Source organism: Takifugu rubripes, chromosome 1 (genome assembly GCF_901000725.2).
Source record: "Takifugu rubripes chromosome 1, fTakRub1.2, whole genome shotgun sequence".
In the NCBI taxonomy this organism is placed as follows: domain Eukaryota; kingdom Metazoa; phylum Chordata; class Actinopteri; order Tetraodontiformes; family Tetraodontidae; genus Takifugu; species Takifugu rubripes.
Window position 1 is genome coordinate 13,134,639 of NC_042285.1, and position 24,279 is coordinate 13,158,917.

Here is a 24,279-nt window from a genome sequence, read left to right on the forward strand (position 1 = left end):
GTTTACTTTACTTTTTGACTGCTGATAAGCAAACACCACAGGACAAGGACAACAGGCCTGATATCGCCCTCTAGTGGCCACATGTGAACACTGCGGCGACATACTGTACGAACGTGAGAAGTTTTTTATTGTATATTTAATTTAAGGGGGAAGGAGATGTCTTTCAAAGAGTGTTTTTAATAACATCCACCCATCTGAAGAAGGCCACTATGTCCAAGACATTATTAGTAAGGCATTAGGAGCCAACTGATTGCCACAATCCAAGTGCTTAATAATGTAGACGAATTTGTCTCCTGGCCACTTGATGTTTTAATGAAATGGTTTTCTAACACGATTGAGTGATATAACTGGAAAATTGAAGTAATCGTATCAAACATTAGAGAGGTGACAACAACCGTCAGTGGTAACAGGATGACCTTCACACCAGAGATGGTATTAATAACATCGAGAGGGGCTGAATTTAATGGTGCACTTCAAGGACTCCCCTGTGTCCACAACAATGGCTCCGTTCCATTTAGGAGCCGTTGGTAATGTAATTAGTTCCACCTGAGCTTTTGTGCTGGGACAGAGTGACTCTGGGATGTCAGGTGACATCATTTTGCTGTTGGAGGTTGGACCGTAGGCTTTCAGAGACTCCCTGTGTCTCTAAATGACTGAAAATGCAGCTGTTACAGAGGAAGTAAAGCATCTTTACCAAAAAAAAAAAAAGTTTATTTCAGAGGGAATCATGTCTCGTTTTCCCCACCACCAATGTTTACTGGTATGTGCCGTTAGAATATATTTCGCCTGGATGCTCCACATATGGTGAAGTTCTTAATCATTCCATAAAAGAGGCTTAATGTAACAAAGTAATACATGATTGTTTAGCAAAGTGTACATTGATAGTATTGGCCTCAGCAAGAAAGGCTGTTTCTCACACTCTCACACACTGACACACACACACGCACACACACACGCGCACACACACACAGTTAATATAGGGAAGGCTGCACATTTAGTAAAGAGGGATTCAAAAGTAACATTTCTGATTGGTCCCACACAACCAGGACGTCCCTGTCAAACGTGCACTGTGTTCACAAGGACCAGAAAGTATTGAATTCCACTATGGTTCTAAAGGTTAAATGGATAAGTGGTTGCTGGATATCGCTCTATATACACACATACAAACACAAAGAAAATGAAAAAAAGATTAGGAGGCGAATGAGTTTGCCGTCTGAGTACAATCGTGCTTTAAATGCACCACTTTCATCCTCTCCACTGATTTCCTTCTTTCCTTTTGCCTCTAAATGTTGAAACACTGAGCATTTCTTTAGAATCCCCTCTAGTAAACATAAAACACATTCGAGTATATTACACATTTCAGACGACAGGGTAATTCTTTATCATAAGAGGACAAATTATATGAAGGTAAAAAAAAAACCATTGCACATAATAGGTAGCTAAAATATTTGAGAGTAACACTGATATTAAAAATAGATCAACATTTTAACAAAAATGTACATTTGCTGTTTATCCTCTAAACAAGAATAAACAAAAGGCATAAAAGAAAGAAACTTAAAAAAAAACAGACAGATGGTGTTTTAAAAGAGGCCTTTGCTCTTCTTCAGGTTTTTCTGCTTCCAGTTGGGGAGGGCGTTGAACTCAACTCGACTCATCTCCAGAAGGTTCTGAAAGCATTCAAGAATAACAATAACTGGTAACTAGCTGATAACTGATAACTAGCTCTTCGGATTTCTGCTTGGCTTATTATATCGTCACATTAATGAAACGTAAATCACATCACATCTTTACAGGTGTGAACGCTGCCTGTGTAACATCAACTTTAATTGTCAGGTGTCCTACCCCGAAGTCCTGGTCCGACAGGTAATCCTCCAGGCGCAGGGGATCCACCCCTTCTGGCAGCGGTTTCCTGGTCAGCTCCTCGACCGAGTACTGCTGCCTGCTGAGCTTAGACAGCGCCTCCTTCACTAGCACCACCTTGTTCTTGGTCTCTGCCTACGGACGTGACACGACACAAGTCCAAAACTGTACCGCTGCACCACTGACTCCACGCTGCGCATATTTTAAAAATCCAACCTTTGAAGTAATCCTTGAGTCCTTCTCCCAGTATGGGAAGATGTTGGTGAAGGTGAGAGGTTCATAGCCTGCTAGAACCAGATAAGCCAAAGGGGGGCGCCGAGGGTTCTTCTCTGCAAATCGCCACAGAGCAGGTTTAAGTGGAAATAAAGCAGCGTCAGCTAAAGTTGGACATGTAAGCAGCTTTTCTTGCTGCCGTCCCGTTCAGACTAAAAACTAAATGATCCCAACTCCTAAACATCACACAGGCTTTTACCCTGTCGTCACCCCTCCTCATCAGCTACACTCAACTCGCCCCTCAGTGGGTTCCCAGGCTCTCACCTTTGCAATACTGCAGCACCGTCTCCATGGCGCACTTCCGCTCGTTGTTCCAGCGTATCTTTGCGGAGCCGGTGCACTCCGTGTCCTCGGGCTGCCAGCCCTGCCACAGGTACACCTCCATCCGATTATCCAGCATAAACAAAGCTGAGGAAACAAAAAGGGTTGTTACGGTTCCCACATCGTAGTTGTTGCATCATCACGGATGATAGTTCATAGACCACAACTGGTGCTTTCATCACCGCTCTACTATCCAAGAGGAGACAAAGCAGACTCACAAATACGTATCGCCCACTAAAGTAAAGGTGTGCTTGCACCTGGCTGCTGTGCAGAGTAGAGGTTCTCCTGCAGGAAAGGCATGGCCATGATTCCCTCTGTCACTCTGGCAGAATACAGCTTCTCCTGCCCTTCAAACACGCCGGAGCTGGCACTCAGATGGAACAGCCGCGGGGTGTAGTTGTACTTCCCAGGATCTGTGGATGACACCGTCGAGCCGTGAGCTCACCGCGCCGACGGGTGCTTTTGGCGTTAACTGCCGCTGATGCGTGCGTGAGCGTGAGCACATACCCTGCAGCATACAGTCGTAGGCCTTGTCCTGTGAGCCCAGCACCTTTGTGAACTCCGCAGGCTCAGATCCTTCCTCCACCACCTCTATTGTCACACTGCTGCTCCTCCTCAGACCCAGCTCAGAGGGACACCGCTCCTGTATTCTGTCTGCAGCCCTTTTGGCCACCTGCCTGGCGTTGGCCTGGGCTTTACAGCCGTGCCACAAGTAGACGAGACTTTTCTGAGCGCTGAGAAGCACCAGACTGGTGCGCGAGCGCAGACTGGAACGCTGGCAATCGACCTCCACCAATGAGGCCTCCGCCTCCACCTCTCCACGGACACAGAACAACCTCCAGCTATTTTCACCCGTTTGGTTTGCACCATCTTCTCTGCTGCCTTTGTGAACGATCAGCCCTCCCTGGAAGAGCTGCAGGAAGCATGGCGGCTCCTTGCCCTCACTCACCAACACCTGAACAGCCAAGCAGGCACACAATGAACACATCACAACCACTGATGCTCTTCCATAAAGACAAAGAAATAGACACCGGAGGAATGAGAGTTTTTGAAACTTGAAACTTATTTGGCACATGTGGAAGTGAAACGTTGCCGACCACTGTGAGGATCTGACACGCACCTGTGACCCTCTGTGGCTGCCCAGCTCCACTGTCATCAGGGCCGAGGTTCCTTTCTCGCTGATGCTGGAGTGACGACCTTGCCAGAAGAAACAAGCCGTCCTCTCTCTTCCTGGAGTGCTGCTGCTCAGCTCGCCGGGTTTCTGCCTCCTTCCCACTGACAAACCCCACCCGCAGCAAACGGAGTCAATAAAGCAGCAACACTGACTTCACTTTTGTCCTCAAATCAACATTGCTCACCGAGCGTGGTGACAGAGTAGGTCCAGCGGATGATGTAGGTGTCGCCCTCGTGCAGTTGGCCCATGCTCTCTTTGGGTAATTCCTCCTCGCCGTGCTCCTTGATGTGCCAGGCCTCTACGCCGACTGTTGTCAGTTGTGCTTGTCGTCCATCATCAGCCCTCACCATCCCGTAACCCCGCTGGATGTTCACCCCCTCCAGAACTGTCTTCACTGGCTCTGGCTCATTGTCCAGCAGGGCCTTAGCGTCACATGGCTGCAGCTCCAAGTCAAAAGACAGACGCTCTACGAAGTGGACGGGACTCTGATAGGAGACGAGACTTCTCAGTCACTTAATAATCAACACAGCACAATTAACTTAAGGAATGCACATAGTCTAAAATAGAAAAAAAACAACCCCAAACTAACACAACTGCGCTGTTTCAGCACAGATTGTCACAGATTTTGCTGACCAACCTTAACTTCCTCAGCCTGAGAGACTTCCTCTTTCTTCCTCTCAGCCCAGTCCAGGAACTTCTCTCTGAACAGGGATGTCTCATTGTGCTCAGACAGGCGGCCAAACAGAGTCCAACTTGGACGACCCTCCCCTTTCCTGGGAATCATCAGCACGTAAAAAGCCCGAAAGAACTTCCCCGTGAAGCTGTACTGGGGTGAGACCACTAGGGGTCGCACCAACACAAGTCGTAATTTAACTTGACTGCTTATTAATAGTCAAATGATTCATACAGTGAACTGTGATCTTAAAGGGGAAAGACACAAAACCAGATAAATATAGTTCACCACACGTGTGCTTTACAACTGCATTAACCAGGAAACCATAAATTAGGATGTGAACAAGTGGTTGACACTCACTGGGGAATGTCTGTGTTTGTGCAGGAGGCATCTAAAGGGTTGACTCTGCAGTTGCTGTAGTCGTAGCTGCTGCTGTACAGCTGCTTGCCAAGTTTCACTGCAACTTTTCTGTCACCCAAAGGTACGTCTTTCCCATGCCACACGTACACTTCGCTTCCAAAATCGAACACTAAAACCTGTTGAGGAACATTCGAATTAGGCGGAAGGAGGAGAGAAGACTAACGTTTAGGTTGGCATAAACAAAAACACTTCCTGTCTGCTCCAGTACAGATGTTTTTTGAAAGTATATTCATACATCCAGTGTTTACCAGACAACACGTGAGATGTTGTAATGGTTGTTACCTCTTTAGAGTCAAGCAAGGAGACACTGGGGATGGAGGCCCAGGCATCTTCGTGAGGCACCAGTTTGTCTCCCTGGAGTCGGTACACACCGTTGGAGTCCAACACACCGCTCTCATACATCTCGTCCTCCTCTGGCTCACCAGCTCCTGTGACACAAACAGCAGAATGAGCAGACGGGTCTCCCAGGGTCGGTAACAAGCACCGATCCGAAGATGTCTGGGACCTCTGTACTGAGCCTTTCCACCGAGTAGGCTCCAGAACTCTGTGGCCCATCGACTGTCGGTGTTGATGCCCTCTTCAAGCACCGTCACCTGGGGGGCTTTACAGCCGAGATCCCTTTTGGTCTGAACATACGACACCATTTCGGATGCCTGTTCAAAACACACAGACACATGAAAATGCCAACCGTGTTTCAAGCTGTAGAACAAGCGGTCTACACAGCGAGCGAAGGTCGCTACCTTAGCTTTCTCGATGACATTTGCAAACTCTCCACTCCACATGAAACAGCATTTGGGTGTTATGAGAAGGAAGCAGTCGCCACTGTTCAGAGAGCGCGCTGTTGGCTCCACCAAACGCACCTGTACGTGTCTCCGACCTGCAGACGAAGCAGCTGGTAAATCTTTAATGATAGGCTCTTTTTTAGCTGAAATACTTTTAAACTGTGGTTGACCGCTGGGTCATGTACCACTCTGGTTATGGTGACAACTTTGTCACGTATACAAAACAAACACAAACACTTCTCTCACACTTCTGACCTTTAATGCGAATGAGCATGAGCTTGTTGAAAGGCAGTGAACTGTTGTTGGTCATGACCTCTGTGGACTTCACGCTGCGCAGGCTGACCTTGCGGAAGTTCTCTTTGCTGGCGAGGCCCGCCAAGGCCACGTCGGCCAAGTTGGATCTGGAATGCTTGGCCACTTTAAGGGAGAAAAATGTATCAGTGTAATCAATTCCTGCCATTTCCTGGTAGATTGCATCACTGCAACAATAATCTCAGTTTATTAATATTACTAGTGGCTGATTATGGATTAAAAATGCAGAAAAGCCTTAATATTTGCACTTCACAGCACGAGTGAGTCAGTCAAACAGACAGAACATAGAGCATCGGCTCTCTCTTCCTTTTGTGTATCCTTTGACACACTCACTGTGGTTACACTAGTTGTGTGTGTATAAATAAGGGGCCAAATGAAGGGAATGTGTACACAGCAGATTAAACCTGTATGTTCAGTCCAGGGTAGAGAACACAAAAAGCTGCTGGTGCTGTCAGAAACGTTCTGTCCTCGAGTTCATCTCATCAGCATCCAGGCTCAACGTGTTTTTATGCAGCGTGGTAGTTTACACACATCAGCTAACTGTCGAGGGACTGATAACAGTATCATGGACACAGCGGTTGTTCCCGTCATGATTTTGACATAGATGCACATAGTACAAAAATGAGTTGTTTAATATTGACATTAGTAAAATAAATAAATAAATAAATAAAAGGCCAAATTATTACTGTAATCTCACTGCTTTTTTCATAAAGCATTTGGATCTGGAGCGTCTTACTTCGCTCTACTTGGATCCTCTTGGACTCCACCGAGGCCACATTAAGCCTCTGCTCGGTGTAGACCTGTCGGATGTCGTTGCGGGCAGCCAGGGCCCGCAGAGGGTTCCTGGAGCCCTGATTCCTTCTGGCTGGTCGAACTGCTCGCTTGTGTTCTGCGACGGTGGAAGTGAGCCTGAAAGCATTCAAACATTGGCATTTTTTAAAGTCTCTCTATTTTTTAAACCATTTAATGAGACTGATTTGCAAAATAATTTCAAGTCATCTGTTGCTGACTGATATTAACTGACGTTGGACTGTTGGACTGGATCTGGCTGAGGTCATCTTCGGTCAGGATCAAAGCAGAGTCCTGGAGTGCGGAGGGGGAGATGCTTTTATAGAAGTTGCCGAAGGTCTCTTCGTCGTCCAGGGTCATTACTTCCTTCTCCAGCTCTGCCGTCACCTCAATGGTAGAGGGTTTGCTTGTGCTACCGCCTGACGCACACAGTGAGGCAGGAAACAGGAAGGATGGGTCAGGAAATGTAAAATCAGCTTTGATAAGTTTGTTTTTGTTTAAGACTCTATCAAAGCTGAGATTCAGATAGAAACAGCCAACTTCGGACTGTACCTTTATTGTGGAGTTTGTCGAGAAAAGACTCAAGCTTGTCGAGTCTTTTGTCTCCTTCCACCTTAACGTTGCTTCTGCTTGAGATTTCTGTCCCACAAAAATCAAAAGTTGCTTAACCATCAAAGAAAACCCCTAAAAAACGAGTAATTTTCCTCTAACAGGCGACTAAATTACAGCAGAAGAACATCTGGTACCTTCATGAGGCTTGACCGGTGTGGCAGCAGACCTCTTGAGAGAGACAAGAGGTGACTCTTCCTTTCCAGAGTCTGACACGAGTCCTAGAAGAAAACAAGGTTGAAAGACGCATGAAAACCAACTAAATGATGAATTCACTGTTGAATATGGAGCTTTATCGTGTGTGTAGTAACGGTGAATTAGGATCTGTCGCGTCACCTTTCTTGGCCATGCGTCCAGCAACAGTGAACTGAACGGAGTCATTAGCTGCTCCTTTGCCCTTGTTTTTCCACTGCTCCTCCTTGTCCTTGAGGATCTTCATCCTCTCTGCCAACGACGTTTTGGCCCCCACATCAATGTTGCCTTTCTATCAGGAAAAAGCAGGACCGCAGTCAGTGATGAGGCCGACTGATAAACGTGATGTCTTCCTTTGAAGGTGCTGAAAGGCACAGCACAAACTACCAGACAGGAATTGGTCACTTCCTGGTTACTAAGGAAGGCTGGTCTAATTTCTAGTTTTTATAATGCTATTTAAGCTCTGGGGCCATCCAGTGCCCTCTCATTCTTTTGTGATTTACTCCTGCTGCCAACTTTCACCTAAGCTCCCTCATTAGAAATACATTTGCAGAGCTTTCCTACCCAAGATGTCCCACTGGAGCCCAAGATCTGCTGCAGTAATTAGCGATATTCGTTCGCTGTGTGTTTTTACTGGCTCCCATAGCATGCACCATGACTACTGACTTTTTTTTTTTTCTACAGTGGCATTTCTCCAGACTCCTAAAGGCACCAGGGCTGCACAAAAGAAATACAAAAATGATAAATGTTAAAAAAAAGTATAAATGTGATAAAAGTGCAACAGCAGCGTATGAGCTGAGTTCCTACGCTAGCTTTTCTGTAGTGCTTGATGTGCTGACTGTGACTTTGCAGCTCATAGCGCTGTCTCTCCTGTGGACTTTGAGTAGACAACTTAAACAGTCACAGATGTTTGAGGCTATGAGCAAAAAAAGATGTCTGACTGAGGAGGAACGCCAGCCGATCTGATGTCACCGTGTTAGAATAGACGCGTCTTTGAAAAAAAATGTGACATTAAGTTCATTCCAATGAAAATAGTTAGGGGTGATAGGTAATTTAAACGCGATTGTTGAAAGATCAGTATCAAGAGCCACACTGCTCCTCTACACAGCATCAAAACAGAGAAGTTTGAAGCGAATAATGTACAGGAGAATAATTTTTTCCAATTAAAACCGATGCCAAAGAAAGATAAGAGATAAAAGTAGGAGTGGAAAACAAAAGCCAGAGCACAATGAGCGCACAAAAGATCTTAACAGGAGGACCAACCAAATAAGACATATTACTGAAATTTTAACACGCAATGAAAGGAGCCCTGTGACATCCTGGTCACGCTGCGAGCCTGCTTTCACTAATGGGAGCTCGAACTGCTCGACCATATTAACTACAGTGCTTTCAATTGCTACTCTAGTTAAAAAACTAATTTAGCGTGTATTACAAATGCATTAAAATAAAACTTCATTTGGAAAGAAAAATACGAGCACGGGATAAAGTCAATGATGGCTTGGAAAAAGAGAGGAAAAAAGTGGTTGACGACTCACATTCCCTGAGCAAATTCTCCACCCCTGTTCAACTAATCATCCTTCCTACCCTGGCTGGGACACAGCTAAAACGAATGCAGTCAAACATAAATGACACACCAGAGGATTCCACTGTGTTATTTTCTCTGAATTAACGTGACACAGAGTGAGATAAGCAAAACACACACACGCACACACACAAACACACAAAAACACATGACTTCTTCTCTAACAACCTACCACTTAAGACCAGAACACACACACATACACACAGATTGTGTGTAGCAGGTATGTTCAAACATTAACCTGAGAATAAAGTTCAGAAAAATCCATAGTGGTGCTGGCACACAAATACACCCAGGCTCAACTCTGTGTCATAGACTGAACAAATTCAAACACTATTTCTGTGCAGTTTCTGTTCTTAAGTCGATGAAGTCTGGCTCACCTTTAACATATCAGCATCGAGAGTCACAGAATTCACTCTAAAATCAGAATAATAGGACATATATGTTGAGATGGCACCACACACACACACACAGACACACACACAGACACACACAGACACACACACACACACACAGATTTGACACAGCCCTTGCAGCTGTCAGCACGTCTCTGAACTCCGTCAGAGTAGGGAGGTACCTGGGCCTGACAGGACCCCAGAGAGAGGGGTATTTCTCAGCCCTACCTTCCTGCAGGCTGAACCTCAGCTCAAACTGACAGTGTGACACAGACACAGAGCTGCAGAGTCCTCATTCATGTAATAACAGTACCAACTCACATTGGCCTGCAGGACAATTCACAAAGAGTGAGCGATCGTCAGAAACTTAATCATGCAGAGAGGCTCAGGCAGCGACGTGCAGATGTTCAACTTGTGCACACACTCACCTGAAGGGACAAGAAAAGGTTGACAGGCAGAGGTCAAAAAAGGGACAGAATCCACAGGTGAGGACAAAGAAACTGGAGGGTGAGAAAAAGAGGAAGGGAAAATTATCACAGGAGAAGGAAAGAACTACAGCACAGGAGGGAAACATTAGTCTACAAAAGCCAAAGGTTTGAGGGAGGTTCGAGCATGAAGGCCTAATAAGAAGACAGAGTCAGTTCAAGAAAGGAAGATAAAATCACGTGCAGTCGCTAAAAAGAAGAAACTTAAAAGTTTTCTGTCGTCATATTTATCATTTATAAAAATACAACTGAAATGACAGGACAAATCCTAAATAAGGTAAACACTAAAGCCGTACTGAAATGTAATACATGTAATACATCACTTTAAAAAGTGTACAAGACAACTTTTTTTGTTTTAGGTACATTGAGGAAAGAACACGGCTGATTTTTCAGGTGTAAGAAGATGTACAGAATCATTGGCTAATGACCTGCCACAACCCGACAACACAAATCCAGAGCAACTACTTTTGAAAAAACGAGACCCTCTTTAAATTGATTTTACAACAAGGTCTCACTTTACAACACAACTGTGGTGCACGGAACTGTTTAGCAAGCTTGACAGGAAACATCTGGAGCTAGTTGAAGATGGCCGTGCTGCGTACCATGCATGAATCCGTGGTCTCCCACATATCACTCAAAAAGCAACAACATCTGCTCTGGCTTGGCAGTGCAGGAGATGAAATGACACGCTGAAACATGTAAAAACCCTTTTCTTTCAAGGAAGAACACACGTGTAGCAAGAACACTCACAAGCACTTGAAGGTCCCTTAGCTGGTCCCAATATAGTATCAGTGCGAGTCATGTAGCCAAACCCTGTAGGACATTTTGTTTGTTCCTTAACGCTTTTCCATTAGCAGCCAAACACTCCGGAAGGACTTTAAAGTAAAAATCCAGACTGTTTGGACACAGCTTTGATTTCACGGTGTGCATGTGTTCAGAATGCAGTTTTTCTGCTTATAAATGATTAATTTTAGGATTCATCACAGCCAAGGCGGGCCAGAGAATTCCAAAATGATTGTATTTGACAAGAGATTTGCTCTTTTTTGTCTGACTTTACTTAACATTCGATGCAGCTTTTTCCAGTCTATGAGTAGATTGATTCAAAGGTTAGGTCATCCTTGGATGAAGAAGCACAAACCAGAAATCCCCCAAGAGGATCACTGATCCTGACAGTCATCGAGCCAGAAGACAGTCTGTATAGAGACACATGACATCACTTCAATCTCTGAGTCCAATAAGGATTTCCTAGTGGCACATGCAGGGGTTTTCCATTGCTGCAGCATACTTGAACTGGTTATTATCCTGTTTTTCCAGGTCAAAGCTCAGTCCGGGTGGTCCCATTTGTCCTGAAGAAATTTTCGAATTGACTTTTATTACCAATTCAAAATATTCCAGTCATCTTAGCTCGTGTCACCTGTGTGAAACCCAGTGACCTGACTGTTTAAATACATTTAAGAGACCGAGCACATAGCTAACAAAGAAAGCAAACATTATTCTGAGGGTTTACAGGTTTAGCCACAAGGGTTGACATAAAGGTGGTTTTAAAAGACAAGAAAAAATGTTACCCTTTGTCTCTAGGAGACTAGCTAAGCTCTGAATCTCTAGATTTGGCATCACCACGGTCAAATCTGGCGCGGCAACCATTTGGCAGTGGCTCTGAGAAATAAGCTGATTCAGCAGAGGAAGAAAATGTGTCGGCTGACCAACCTTCCACTCCCTGCACACAAAGCCAGGGAAGCCCTGACATATGGCAGGATTTACACATTACAGACCTTTGTCCATCTAAAAAAGAACCCCCACTGCATTCCAAAACCAGCTCTACAGGATTCTCAGCGTTTATTTTAACCTCCAAGCAGCCACTGACAGTTACCTTTTTCTTCCAGGCATTTTCAGCATCTTGGAGCTGACTGAAACGACCAGCCAGTGATGTCTGGATCTGGTCGTGTGGCTTTGTCTTTTTCACTCTGTCCTTCTCTCTGGTGAACTCTCCCAGCCTTAGAAGACAGAGACACATTTGAAGATTTTATTCAGGTTCTAATGAATTGATGCTTCATGAGGTGAGGTTTTAGCTTGAGAAAAGACCTTTGTTTGAGTGAGGAGCCCTGGCTTCCATCCAAACTACCCTCCAGCTCCTCCACATCCTCCGACATTGAAGATGACTGCTCCAGACTCCCATCAGGTGACGGACTCCTCATCTCCTCATAGCTCCCGCTGCTGCTGCTGCTGCCTCCCCCTGTCAGCTGTCTGTTGGCACTGAAGCACCCTCCGTCCGCGGTGTCCTCTGATAAAGACCCCTCGTCTCTGTAACTTTCCCCATTCGAATCCTCGTCCATTTCCTCCTCCAGCTCGTCATCACTCTCGGGGTGGCTCAGAGTGATGCTGCCCTGGCGAGCTGGTGTGGGTGGAGCAGAGCCCTCACTGTGGTCGGACTCCACGCTGGTGGAGCGGCTTTTCTTTAGGATTCCCTTGATGCCATGAGACCCCGAGTTTTGACGCTGCAGTGAGGTGACGTGACAGGAAGGGGATGGCGGAGGGGAGGCATCTCTGTTCTTACCTGGGGGACTGGAATGCTGAATCGGAGTGGACGGAAAAAAAATAAATTAATTATTATTTAGGTGCCAAGTAAAATGACCTGATATTGATCTCAATGTGTAACACTGGCTGTGTGTGTGTGTGTGTGTGTGAGTTTTACCATTAATGGTATAAAATAATGTTTTTAAAGCTATATTTAAGGCCAATGCAACAGCCCGGTCCTCTGTCCTAATGCTGTTATCAAGAAATTCTTGAGGGTGTTATAGATGTATCAAACCAGAAACAAAGAATTTTGGATGGAATTCCTTTCTCTCCGATACTAAATTCGGCCTGTTTAGGACGTAATGTAACAGATGTTTTCCATGTTTTCAGTAAAAATATTTCACATTTACAGAATGCACATGTTGTGTTGAATAAGCCCAGGACAAAAGCCTTTTGTAGCGTGAGCTACCACATGATACGAGATGAGATTTTAAATGTTAAAACTCATAAAGCACACATGGACATGCACTTATCCACACAAACACACCCATTTGAGTGTGTTATTGTTTCAATACGAGAGCAGCTGGAGCGACAGCAGACGACTTGGTGAGTGGTCAAAGGTTACGAGGGAGTGCTGATTTGGGAGGAGATGAAGGGGAAGCAGATTGTGGGGCCAGCCGAGTGTTAAAGTGCAAAACGAAGCAGGCGGTCTTCTTAAATGAAAAACACCCGTCTGTGATTGCAGCGGTATACAGTACGCACACAAACGTTAACTACTTGTGATGAGCGGTTGTGGATATGGGTGATGTCATTTCACTTTGTCCACATGCATTGAAGCATGTGTGTGTTTGTGTTGCAACTGTACACCACTGATATGAAAAACAATCCACACATCAAGTTTAAAAAAGGTCCAAACTAAAGCAGAGCCAGCTGGAAACTCTGCCGATGCTACAGTGAGCAAGAGTTCTGGAATTAGATCGCAGGCTGTGTTAACATTTATCAGCATTAGACAGCACATGAAAAAAGGGCTTTTGAAGAAAATCCAGATAGAATACTGCTACAGCTGAACCTGCTGAGTTTAGAAAATACATCAATAGGTTCACTGAGAAGCATCAAATCGCAGAAAAATAGAGAATACTGACTCTTTCCTCTTTCTCAGCAGTGGCATCACATTCATCGGTGGCCTCTTTCTCATCCATCACCCTGCTTAGATGAGTTTCTGGAAGTCTGGAAAACCAGGAAAAAATGGGATGTAAGAAATATTGAAACATACAGTTTGTGGACCGATAAAGTGAAACAATGTCCTTCATTCATGAACACATCATCCGCTCTTTTAGAAACCATTTCCACAGGATGCTACAATCTGCTTGGAGCTGAGGGTTTAGGAACATTTCTTGGGAATAAAATAAAACATATCAAGCTAAAGCTCAGAGAAAGAAACAAGCAACCAACTGTACATGGGTGCGATAATAAATGCTATCGCATGCATGTATTATGTTGGCTTAGCCGATAGTTTGACATTAATAATCAATTGTAGCAGGGAAACACAAGCATCACATTTAATTTGCTTTGGCCTTTTAAGCATGAAATGCCTTTCTGGAAATGCATCTTTGCGTTTGAAATTCATTGCACAGACAATATAGTATAGGGCTATAGTAATTAAAGCCTCTGCTCAGCCGTATAGCAGTTAACATCCATAGCACATCTGAACAGACTCATGTCTTCTAAACACTGTATGAAGTCAAAACCAGTTCAGTTCACTCACTTGAAACGGTATTAAAAAAGGTTTCAATATAAAACAATGTGCATAAACCAGTATATTGTGTGAATATATCTTCTTTATCTCTGCTTTACATAATTACACAGCCTTTGAACTCATCTGTACTTAATGTTGCTCCATTTAAGCTTAGTTTCTATTTGTCCAACCTGATCATGTAACAGGACCAGCTTCAAATCCAAAGAAAAAAGCAGCCTCTCGCGAAGGTCAAAACACAGAATGCCAAGCGAACCGCGGGGAACCACACCAAGACAAGTCTCCGTCTTACCTGGAGGAGGACTCCTCATTGCTGCTGGTCTGCTTGCACTTCTCCCTGTCACTGCTACTGGTTTCATCCTCCACACCCTCCGAATCCTACGCATATAGATAAGAAAGGTTGTTTCCTGAAGTTACCTCTGAACAAACAAAACCGACTCTGACTGAAACAAATGCTCCGATTGAGCTGCTCAGAGTTTAGTGCTGCGGAGAGTCAGCAGCTGCTTAAAGCATGTGGTGGCCAAAGCTGAGCACATACAGTAAAACCAGGAGGCGAAGGCAGAAAAAGCAGCGCGTGCCAGCACTATCAACCCAGCCCCGACCGAGCCAGTCTAGGAAAGACAGGTTACATAATGGCAAAAAGTAATTAAATCTTAAAGCATTTTGCTGTAGCTAGTTCAAAGGAAACCTCCACTAAAGTGCTGTTTTTAACCAGAAACTTCATGGTTCATGTGGAAAAACCTCAACTGCTTATTTTATGTAACCTATATTTATAATTAAGAAAAAGTACATAAAGACAACTGGAAAAAAAGACAGAAGGCTACACTTGACTTCACATTTGCAGACGGTTCATCCAGAAGAGAGCAGAAGAGTTTGTCCATGAGACAGACTTTAATGTTCATGTGATCATGAAAATAAAGACACACTCAGGCTTTCATATGTTATTTTCATGCTGTAGTTAAAACATACTTTCCTTGTGAGTTAATAAAATAATAAAAGCCAATGTTCATTTTATGCTTTCTGGCTGATGCATCCCTAAAGCTTCACCGGTTTATTTTCAGGTTGCTTGATGTTTTGATTAATGTCTCCATCACATTTTTCCAGAAAAATGAGCTTTTATTGGCCTGTCAGTTTAGAGATTTTAGTTGCCAAACTTTACCTGCACTTGGCACTGGGTGCATGTTAAATTTAGACTGGCTGTGTCAGCTCTGATTTAAACATGAGCACAGAATGTTGGATGTATGCAGCCGCTTTGTGTCAGAGTCAGCACATTTATCTCCCTGCACCGGGTGGCCAGCTTTAAACATTTCTTTATGCTGCAACATCCACAGACTGTTGGAAAATTAACTACATCTTTCAAAAGGGTGGAAATGAAACTTTAGAAAGAAATCATTAGAAGAACAATGGATGCATTAGTTCACAGATGTATAGTCTGCTGTTCCTTTTAAAGTTGCAGCCATGTGGCTTGTGAATGTTAAGACTCATTCCTACTTGTCTTTGTGCTTCCAATCCATATTTCCCAGCTTGTGCTGAATAGCAAATGACTAGAAATACACTCTGACATCAGAGAAAGTGGATTGGAGTTTGGAGTGGTTCTGTTTTTGGACGATCGCTGTTGACTCCAGCAGGCTGAGTGAAGGCAGATGCTGCTATTACATCGCTGATGGTTGCCGTTCAAACATAATCAATGCAAGTTGAAAACATTTCCCACATGTCAAAAGCTGAAGAACACCGACCTTATTATTATTATTATCATCATCGTCATCCCATCTTGATGCAATAAACCCTGTTTTTATGTTATGCTACACTTGTATACAGTGTGTAACAATCAGTCAAACAGATTTCATTCACATTTTGGAACAAAGGCATTTCCTCCATTCTCTGATTTTCACATTTTCACCTTGGTAACAATAAAAGCTGGTAATTGTGCAAAACTGATAGACTTGATATGATATAAATGACAATGTTGCCCTGCTGCTGAGGTGTTAGTGAGCTTTTAGTAGTTGCATTTTACAATGAAAGGAACCTGCTGCAGCGTCCAGTGCAACCTGGTCCAGGAAAACTTTCTCAGACTGCTCATGAATCGTGAATCAAATCATGAACAGAGCAGATTGTGCAGCTGTGTGGGACCTAATGCCAGTAAGCACTCGACTGGGGCCCTGAGCTGACCTGCTGCAGATAAGTGGATCACCAGCTGTGAGAATAACAAGCTAGACACCGAAGCTGAGAAAATCAGAGCCCTCACTGAGGAGAAAGAATCAACTTATTTCCAACCAAGTAAGATTTTACACACCAAGTGATCCGGCTTACGGCGTAAATATCAATTTGACAATGTCTGTGTGTGCAGACAGACATACGCCTCATCCCCCTCTGTCTCTCCTGCAACGAGACCGTGACTCACCGGCCTCATCGTGGACTGTGAAGGAGAACCGAGTGATAAGACACAAGTGACGACAGCAGAGGGGCATCTGTCAGCGCTGCTGTCAAAGCCAGCTTCCTTTAAACTACCGCCATCATGACAAGGGCGGATACTGAAGACTAGAGAGAATAACACACGTAAACCAAGATGGATTTATTTTGTCACAGGAACTTGCTACTGTCTCTGTTCAGTTGCCTAGCACTGGCAGGGCCCACCGGTCTATAAAAATGAGGAGCCATTTCCTTTTAATATCCTTAAACCAGGCTGCTTATGAAACCGAAGCAGCTTGAGAAAGTGCACATGTGTTTATCTCCTGTAGAAACAGGAACATAATCAGGTTTATACGTGGATCTTTTTAGATGTGTATATTTCTTTTCCCAGCACTAGGCAAAGACCTCCAGTGGTGTGTGTGTGTATGTGTGAAGTCATGATATTGGCCCAGGGTTCAACCAGGTGGAGGGCAGCTCAATGTTGCACGGAACAGCTCAATTTGTTAATGGACCAAAGTTTCTGTGATGTTTGAAACACACACCATCTGTTTTGGAACCAGCTGGGAGTAAATCAGAGAGTGAAAAAGATTAAGTGAAGAAAAATATACCAAAGATAAGCCATCGTCACATCAGTCAAACATTTCTACATCAGTTTCGAGAGTTGGCTGGGAATGTGTTGTCGTAGAGATTAATTGTATTTCAACGTGTAAGACGAGATAGTCGCAGACCCCGGTGAGTCCTTAGGGACCACTTTTGTTTTTACAAATGTATTCATTACACAATAAAAATATATAAGTGTTTCAAACCTCAGACCTTAGTTATAAGATACAAACTGCTGCTTCTTCCTAATGAGAGTCACAGGAGTGCAGCAGACGATCCCAAATCCTACAAAATATTTGGATAAGGGGAGCTTGTGCAAATCCATAACATTTTACCTTAAAAAGAGACATCTTGAAAGTCCTCTTGGCTGAATCCACTGGACCCTCATCAACTGAAAACACACACACACACAGAAATATTACACTGGTAAGAAAACATTTGCTATGACATACGAATGATTAATAAAACAATTTGATATTGATAATTGGTTTAAAGGTGAGATCACACGTGGTTAAATAAACACTGTTCTTTAACCACAGAATACTCTTGGTTTAAGAAAATCCAACTGGACTTCCTCTAATTTTTCAAGGACGTTCATCTTTTATCCAGGAGGCATCTTCAGTTTGAAATAATAAATCTAAACCAGTTTACAACGGACGAAACCTCCTGGATAAGCGGTGAATCGTCTTTGAAATACTAGAGGAAGTCCAGTTGGAATTTCTTAAACCGAGAGCTCTCTTCGACCTGGACGGCTGAGAACACTCATCGCAGTGTTTTATGCAGAATACAGAACTACAAAGGCACACACGCTTTGCCAACCTCATTCACGGATAAACACACTCTGCACACACCAAAATCCATAGCAGCCAAGAAACACTGCTCAAGAGGAAATGGGAATGAGCTGCACTCGCTCACACACGCACAGGATTTAGCTGGCTAGTGATAAGGGCTTAAAAACTGTCACTTTAAAATTAATAGATATGCTCCTAAAAGGAAATGAACATAGAACAAATGTTCCCTCGCCCCAAGATGGTTCTGAAAAAATGCAGCAGAGTCAGACTGCATGAAGAGACACAAAACTCTGTGTGTGCGTGTGTCTGTGTAGTCCATGAAAGAATAGATTCTCCTGGGAGTGATTCCACCATCATCACTACTTCTTCTCTTCAAAGCTAAAATGACCAAATCAATTCTGCAAGTCTAAATTTGTTTTTATTGCCTTGCTTATGTGTATGTTTGTGCTAAAACTGTTCACCATCAAAGTCGAGCAAAGGCAGTAACAACTCACTGTCAAACATTATCTGTTGGAATCAGAAAGGCTCTGCTGAGCCCGTCCTGCTCCAGCTTTGACTTTTGCTTCAAAGCTCCCCTGCTGTCCAGAACCGAGCATGATTTAATTCAGGCGATGAAACGCTACACATTGCAGACTAGTGACTCCACCCAGACTGGACTCATTAGGTTTTGACTTAAGTCCATTTTTTAAAAATATCATCATCCATCTGAGCCAAGAGAGGCAGAAAAGAAAATCTTTTCCTCCTGTTACAGCTGCTTAAATAATTCATTAAACATAAACAGTGTCCATGTTGTGCTAGCTTGTGGCTTAGATCAGTGAATTCTTTACTAAATGTCCTAAAACTCTTTGAGAATACCGTAATCCTTGACTGTCCAGGAGACCACAACATTGAAATTCCTGTAATCACGAGCCCTGCTTCCATAGTCCTGTGTTGTTCTGGATGTTGACTTATCCTTAAGTGCCACAATCCGTAAACGGACACATTCACACACTATTACTTAGCAACCAGAGGCTGAAAAGGGCAATGACATATAAAGGAGGGCAGCAGTCAGACAAACAGATTCTGTGGGTACAGGTGGTTGGATTCCAGTCAGAAAAACCACCAGCAGCTGCTCCAAAATTAGTTTATAATGTGAACTCTATGAATGGGCACATTAAACCAGCTTCCTCTTTCATTAATGTGGTCAAAAACCTTTGATCAACACACCCACAAAACCATTGTTTTAAAATAAATCCTGGAAAGACACGTGCCAACCGGCAGGTTTTTCAAGCAAAACACACCCATGCCAGAGGAAAAAAAAAATCACATTCAGATTTTATAGCAAACAGCAGAGAGCTACAGACACTGCTTAACCTTATTTTGCTTACACTCCTCGATGACAGAGCATTAAGCCGACATGTAGAATGCAGGTAGGGGCGTCTGATACCAGCACAAAATGATAAAATAAAACTGCTGGTATAAAAACAGCCTGTAGATCAGAAGACTAGGTTTGGGGGAAAGTGCAGAGTGCATTTTACCTTTTGGCTCAGCCGCGTCACCAGATTCCAGCAACCTAAGACAGACGGAGACAAAGGAGGTCAATATACAACATTCTGACCTGCTAGCAGAAAACACAGCTGACGTATGCAAACATGACAGAAAGAGGAGCATGCTGATTCCAGAACTAATCTGGAACTATAAACTCCGGCCACTTCAAAGGAACACAGCCAAAACTGAAAGCAGCTGAGGAAAACCACTTCCTGTGCCAAGATTCAAACCCTGGAGGGTTCCAGCCGCGTTACCCTCCCAGTCACGCGTTGGCAGTGATATAACAGTAATGTCGGTTTTATTTGAAGATGGCTGCTCATCTCCATGTGATGGGCATGAAAAATGGAAGGGGACAGCGGCTGCCCGTTGGGCAACGCTGATGATGTAACAGGAGGAGGAGGAGGAGGAGGAGGAGGAGGGATGGCTGCTTTTTTCAACACAATGGAGAATCATGGACATCTGGGAAGGGTCAGAGGTTACTGAAGAAGAGGAGAAGCCTCTGGGCATCTGCGGGGCCAGACTATAATCGAGCTTTGTTTTAAATTTCAATTGCAGCTGCTGATCCAAATCTTGCTATGGTGTTAGTGTACAATTACATATTTTAATTTTAGCAAATGATAATTAACCACCCTGCTTCGCCCCTCATTAACCTTTATATTGCCAACCTTATATAAAGGGTGCTTTCTTGGGCTCCAACAAGTTCTATCATTGGAACCAGAACCACTAAGATTTCCAAGGAGCTATATAACACATCGGCTTTGCTTTAAAGTGTCAAAAACCAACTCTCCAGAATCTTTTGGAGGACTGGTTGGTTTCCCCTTTAAATGGAAGTCCTTCTGCCTAATTGACCAGGACATCTAAAAATGTCATATGTTGATTCTGCAAACAAGACTTAAATTCTCATTATCACACTAATATCATAAATTTCATAGTGGAAAACCACACAACCACAACTGCATACCAACAATTTCCAAAGCATGATTTTCTTTCAAGCCGGACTGTATGGGTCTCTGCAAAGAAAATGAAAACCCTGCGAGAAGTCACATCCAATTAGCATAAAGGTGGCTGTGGTGCTTGATGTGCATTATACTATTACAATGTAATGTCATGTATTATTTAAAATGCTATAAAATTGCTGCAATGCACAAATATATTTAACTATATGGCTGCAGAAGGCAAACTCGGAATACAGTAACACAAATGAATATTGACTCCAGATCCATCTTAATTTGACTTTGAATCAGAAGCCAAACACAGTTAAACCAGAGCACATGAGCAACTTTTTGGAGATGCCTTAGAATAGACTTGTGAGTGGAGCCGCCTTTTAGTAGTGTGGCACTAACAGAAAATCAAATCTGCCCATCAGTTTGTGTGTGAGCTTCATGGATTGCTTCCACCTGTATAAATGAAATACATTTATCATTCAGCTATTAGAGAATCTCTGGGAGGAGGCCTTTGCGTGCCCGACTCTGGCGCCGTACGTGGGGTTCTCCATCAACCCCAGCCGCTGCAGGGGGGCAGTCTGCTTACACAGCCAAACTCATAAATCAATCATAATAGACAATGGAGTGCAATAGAGAGAGAAGATGGGAAGAACAACACCAACAGGGGGAAGTTGAAGAGCCAAATGTAAAAGGTTCACCACTATGTGTAAAAGGGAAACAGGTGTAACAGATCCATTACCAGGTTGCTAGATGGGAAATACTCATGACTGTTGCCAGTCTAAAACACTACAGGCTAATCAGTAATTTGTACTGAAGTTGACTTTTTCATGACAAGTGCAGAGAAGCTAATCATTCAGTGGTGTACACCATGAATACTCCTAATAACTTCAGCATCTTTTTACAACCCACTTGGCTGACTGGTACCAGTGCAATTACTGGGTATGCACACAGGATTAGTAAACACAGCATCATTAGGTTTCAGAGCCCATGTCTGAGCACAAAAAATCAAACAACACAGTCAGGGGCTGAGCTAGCAGTCAGTAAAACAGCCTGTTTTGAACTGCCTTAGATGGTTTGTGCCTGTTCTTTACTAGTGTTCTAAAAAAGGACCATACATTTACAGTATGCACTGTAAATATATGTTTTGATATAAAAATAACATTTAACTATTGACTAGAATAACCACTTTCTATAGAGCCACGTCTGCCTGGACAGCTGAATTTTTCACACTGTCAAAACAAACTGAAGGTCTGGAGGTGGAAGCTAACATGAGAGGACACCAGGACGACACCCCGAGCTCTGTCATTAAAACGGCGTCCTCGTGCACGATGGTGCTCTGTATTTTGTGTAAATACACGTTTCATACAAAAGCTCACTTAGAAAAGAAAACTGTACTTTTCATATTGCACAAGTGTGAAAGAAACACAGCATAGTCATAAATCATAAATCGAAATCTTAAAGAAAAAGCTGAAAATGTGAAAATAATTGAAAAGTTTGATTTTGCACGAGCATGTCTGATTACGATACTGTTGTTTCTCCCTAATAGGTCCCCAACAGCCTGCCCATCTTAGTCATTCCCAGGCTGTTTTACAAGAATGCACATGTCTTGCTAAGCTATGTGCAAACAGCAAAATTCCCAGCTGAACTCCCACAGCCCCCAAACCCACTGTTACAGACAGCTGGCATCGTGTGAAAGAGGGCAGGATCAATGAGGTAGGTCTCCGCTGTGCACATAACCAACTTTGGAAATGACAGCAACCCTCAAAGGCAGCCCTCATCCAACACCAACTTGTGCAAACCTGATGCCTCCTTTCGACTCATTAGGCACCAGCGGCGGTTTGCAGTAATCAACAGTAATCTCTGCTGGCTTCCTCATTAAAGAAATCCAATACTATCTGCTCTAATTGCTTCACATCTGACCATTATGATATGCCTGAGGATGAGGATGAGGATGTGCCTGCTCCGATATAGAAGAGAAATGCAGCCATTTTCACAATGTCACTGGGCTCACCTGACACTGGAGGCCGTCATCACAGATGACTTCACCGGCTCTGCTTTGAGGTGAGTGGTGCCACCTAATTGTAGGTCAGTCTCATCACTGCGCTCTACTGGCTCTCTGTTCCTGAGTCCTCTCCTGGTATAGCTTTGCTCTGCCTGAGTGCCCTCACTTTTTCCCTCCTCCCTGGATTCCGAAGAGAACGTTTCGGACGCATTAGCCGTTTTCCTTTCCCTGCGGACATATTTAGAGGTGAATTCATCTGTGGTGCCGTAGCGCTCGGCGAGCTCTCTTCTCCTCTCTGCCTTGTAGCGAGCAATCCGCTCAGCCTTGGTCTCTGGGGCTGAGCTCTGCAAGGTACTGATCCCATCCATTTTGCAGTTCAGTTGACTTTCAGGTTTAAATGCAGATGAGGAGACTCGGTGTGGCTTCTTTTATTTTCCCAACAGCCAGGTCATGCAGATTCCCTTGGCGTCAGATGTCTCATTCCATCAAAGTCAGCCCAGTGCTGCGGACAAAAAGGGAAGACACCGTTAATACATCATGGCTATAGAGTCCAATTTCAAGAGACAGGCAATAAAAATGTGTAAAAACAAGACACATGTTCCTCCAGCTCTCACTGGAAACTGGCTGAGCTGCAGAGATTCAAGCCAAGCCCTGCCCTGACCAGTTAACACCCCCCCAACCCCCTGTGAGAATGATGTCAGCCAGCCCAGCACAGTCGGCCAACAACCACACTGAGACTCATATAACATCTATTCCAATGACTCACTTGGAATAACAATACTTCAATACAGTTTTGCATTTTAGTCCTTATTTATTGGAAGACATGAGCAGCACCATAAAATGACATTATTTATTTGGGCTATTCATTATTTCAAGAAGAAATTACTAGAGGTGTAAAAATGAATCTTGTCCAACAACATGTTGTTAATTCAGCCATTAAGCTACAGCTTACAGTTTGTGCTGACTGGACAGTTTTCTGGCTGACCTGTGACATCACAGACTGAACACAGGTAACTAAAACCAGTTGAGTCTCGCAAATTCAGTTCATGGTCTTCAACTTTTAGAGATGGAAACCAGGAAAAATAGGTTTGTTTGTGTCTGCTAGAGATGAATTTTATAATAAATTTGCCTCCTAAATTGCAGGCTGAGTCAAGTTTACAAGAATATCAGTTTGGCTTCATGTTGTTCCATTACGTATTCCGAGCGCTGAACTACACAGGGCTTAGAAAAGGTTATCTGAACATTAAAGACACTTTATATTTTCCCCAGCTCACAACAAAAAATCGTGTGTGGTTTCTGATTCCTCTACATTGTAAAGGGCTTTTCCAAGAGACCTTTATCCAAACACAGGTATGTTTACAATGCTTTGGGATTTCTGTGCAACAGCAGCCAGGAGAACAGAAAATACTGAAGAAAAATAAGGTATGTTTACATGAGAAAGCACCCGGGAAGTTCAAGAAGACTCCAGATCCCTCAGATCAAAGCGCATGACTCAGTTTGGTCCATCGGGTCTCATTTACAACATTGGTATGTGTAAACTATAAAGGCAATTTATTGGTGACGTAGCGAATATTCTATTAATAAAATGACAGAACATGATAGAGTTTTCTGATATGATGACAAGTGTGAACAAATTCAAGCCTAACCCTTAAATGCCTTCAATTTCAAGCCCAAAACAGAGTCCGGGCTCCTCTCCTTTAACACGCTAAAATATCGTTGAGAAATATTAGAGATGAGCTGACTGTATGTGTGAGAAGGCTTCTCCTCTGCCTGGTTAAACAGTGCCTGCCTTGTGTACATTTTAATGGGGTCTAAGAATAAACTGCAGGATGAATACGTAGCTGCTCGGCGCTTCATTTTATTGGCGCCTTGCTA

General features: G+C 43.6%; 1 protein-coding gene across 2 annotated transcripts in view; it reads right to left on the minus strand.

Moving 5' to 3' along the window:
* Positions 1 to 289: 289 nt before the first annotated feature.
* svild (supervillin d) overlaps positions 290 to 24,279 on the minus strand; it is a 31,989-nt gene continuing 7,999 nt past the window's right edge. For both annotated transcript variants that reach the window (XM_011606132.2, XM_029837735.1), the window contains 26 exons: positions 22,414 to 22,906; positions 19,449 to 19,483; positions 17,476 to 17,531; positions 14,424 to 14,509; positions 13,521 to 13,605; positions 11,947 to 12,434; positions 11,735 to 11,858; positions 7,550 to 7,697; positions 7,351 to 7,434; positions 7,157 to 7,243; positions 6,840 to 7,023; positions 6,552 to 6,724; positions 5,759 to 5,920; positions 5,462 to 5,598; positions 5,227 to 5,374; positions 5,004 to 5,149; positions 4,662 to 4,837; positions 4,266 to 4,401; positions 3,813 to 4,113; positions 3,575 to 3,729; positions 2,962 to 3,409; positions 2,712 to 2,867; positions 2,398 to 2,541; positions 2,077 to 2,189; positions 1,843 to 1,995; positions 290 to 1,667 (listed from right to left, as the gene is read on the minus strand). In XM_011606132.2, the coding sequence (XP_011604434.2) occupies positions 1,581 to 1,667; positions 1,843 to 1,995; positions 2,077 to 2,189; positions 2,398 to 2,541; positions 2,712 to 2,867; positions 2,962 to 3,409; positions 3,575 to 3,729; positions 3,813 to 4,113; positions 4,266 to 4,401; positions 4,662 to 4,837; positions 5,004 to 5,149; positions 5,227 to 5,374; positions 5,462 to 5,598; positions 5,759 to 5,920; positions 6,552 to 6,724; positions 6,840 to 7,023; positions 7,157 to 7,243; positions 7,351 to 7,434; positions 7,550 to 7,697; positions 11,735 to 11,858; positions 11,947 to 12,434; positions 13,521 to 13,605; positions 14,424 to 14,509; positions 17,476 to 17,531; positions 19,449 to 19,483; positions 22,414 to 22,772 (4,371 nt within the window). In that variant the 5' untranslated portion in view covers positions 22,773 to 22,906 and the 3' untranslated portion in view covers positions 290 to 1,580. The remainder of the gene's footprint in view (positions 1,668 to 1,842; positions 1,996 to 2,076; positions 2,190 to 2,397; positions 2,542 to 2,711; positions 2,868 to 2,961; positions 3,410 to 3,574; positions 3,730 to 3,812; positions 4,114 to 4,265; positions 4,402 to 4,661; positions 4,838 to 5,003; positions 5,150 to 5,226; positions 5,375 to 5,461; positions 5,599 to 5,758; positions 5,921 to 6,551; positions 6,725 to 6,839; positions 7,024 to 7,156; positions 7,244 to 7,350; positions 7,435 to 7,549; positions 7,698 to 11,734; positions 11,859 to 11,946; positions 12,435 to 13,520; positions 13,606 to 14,423; positions 14,510 to 17,475; positions 17,532 to 19,448; positions 19,484 to 22,413; positions 22,907 to 24,279) is intronic.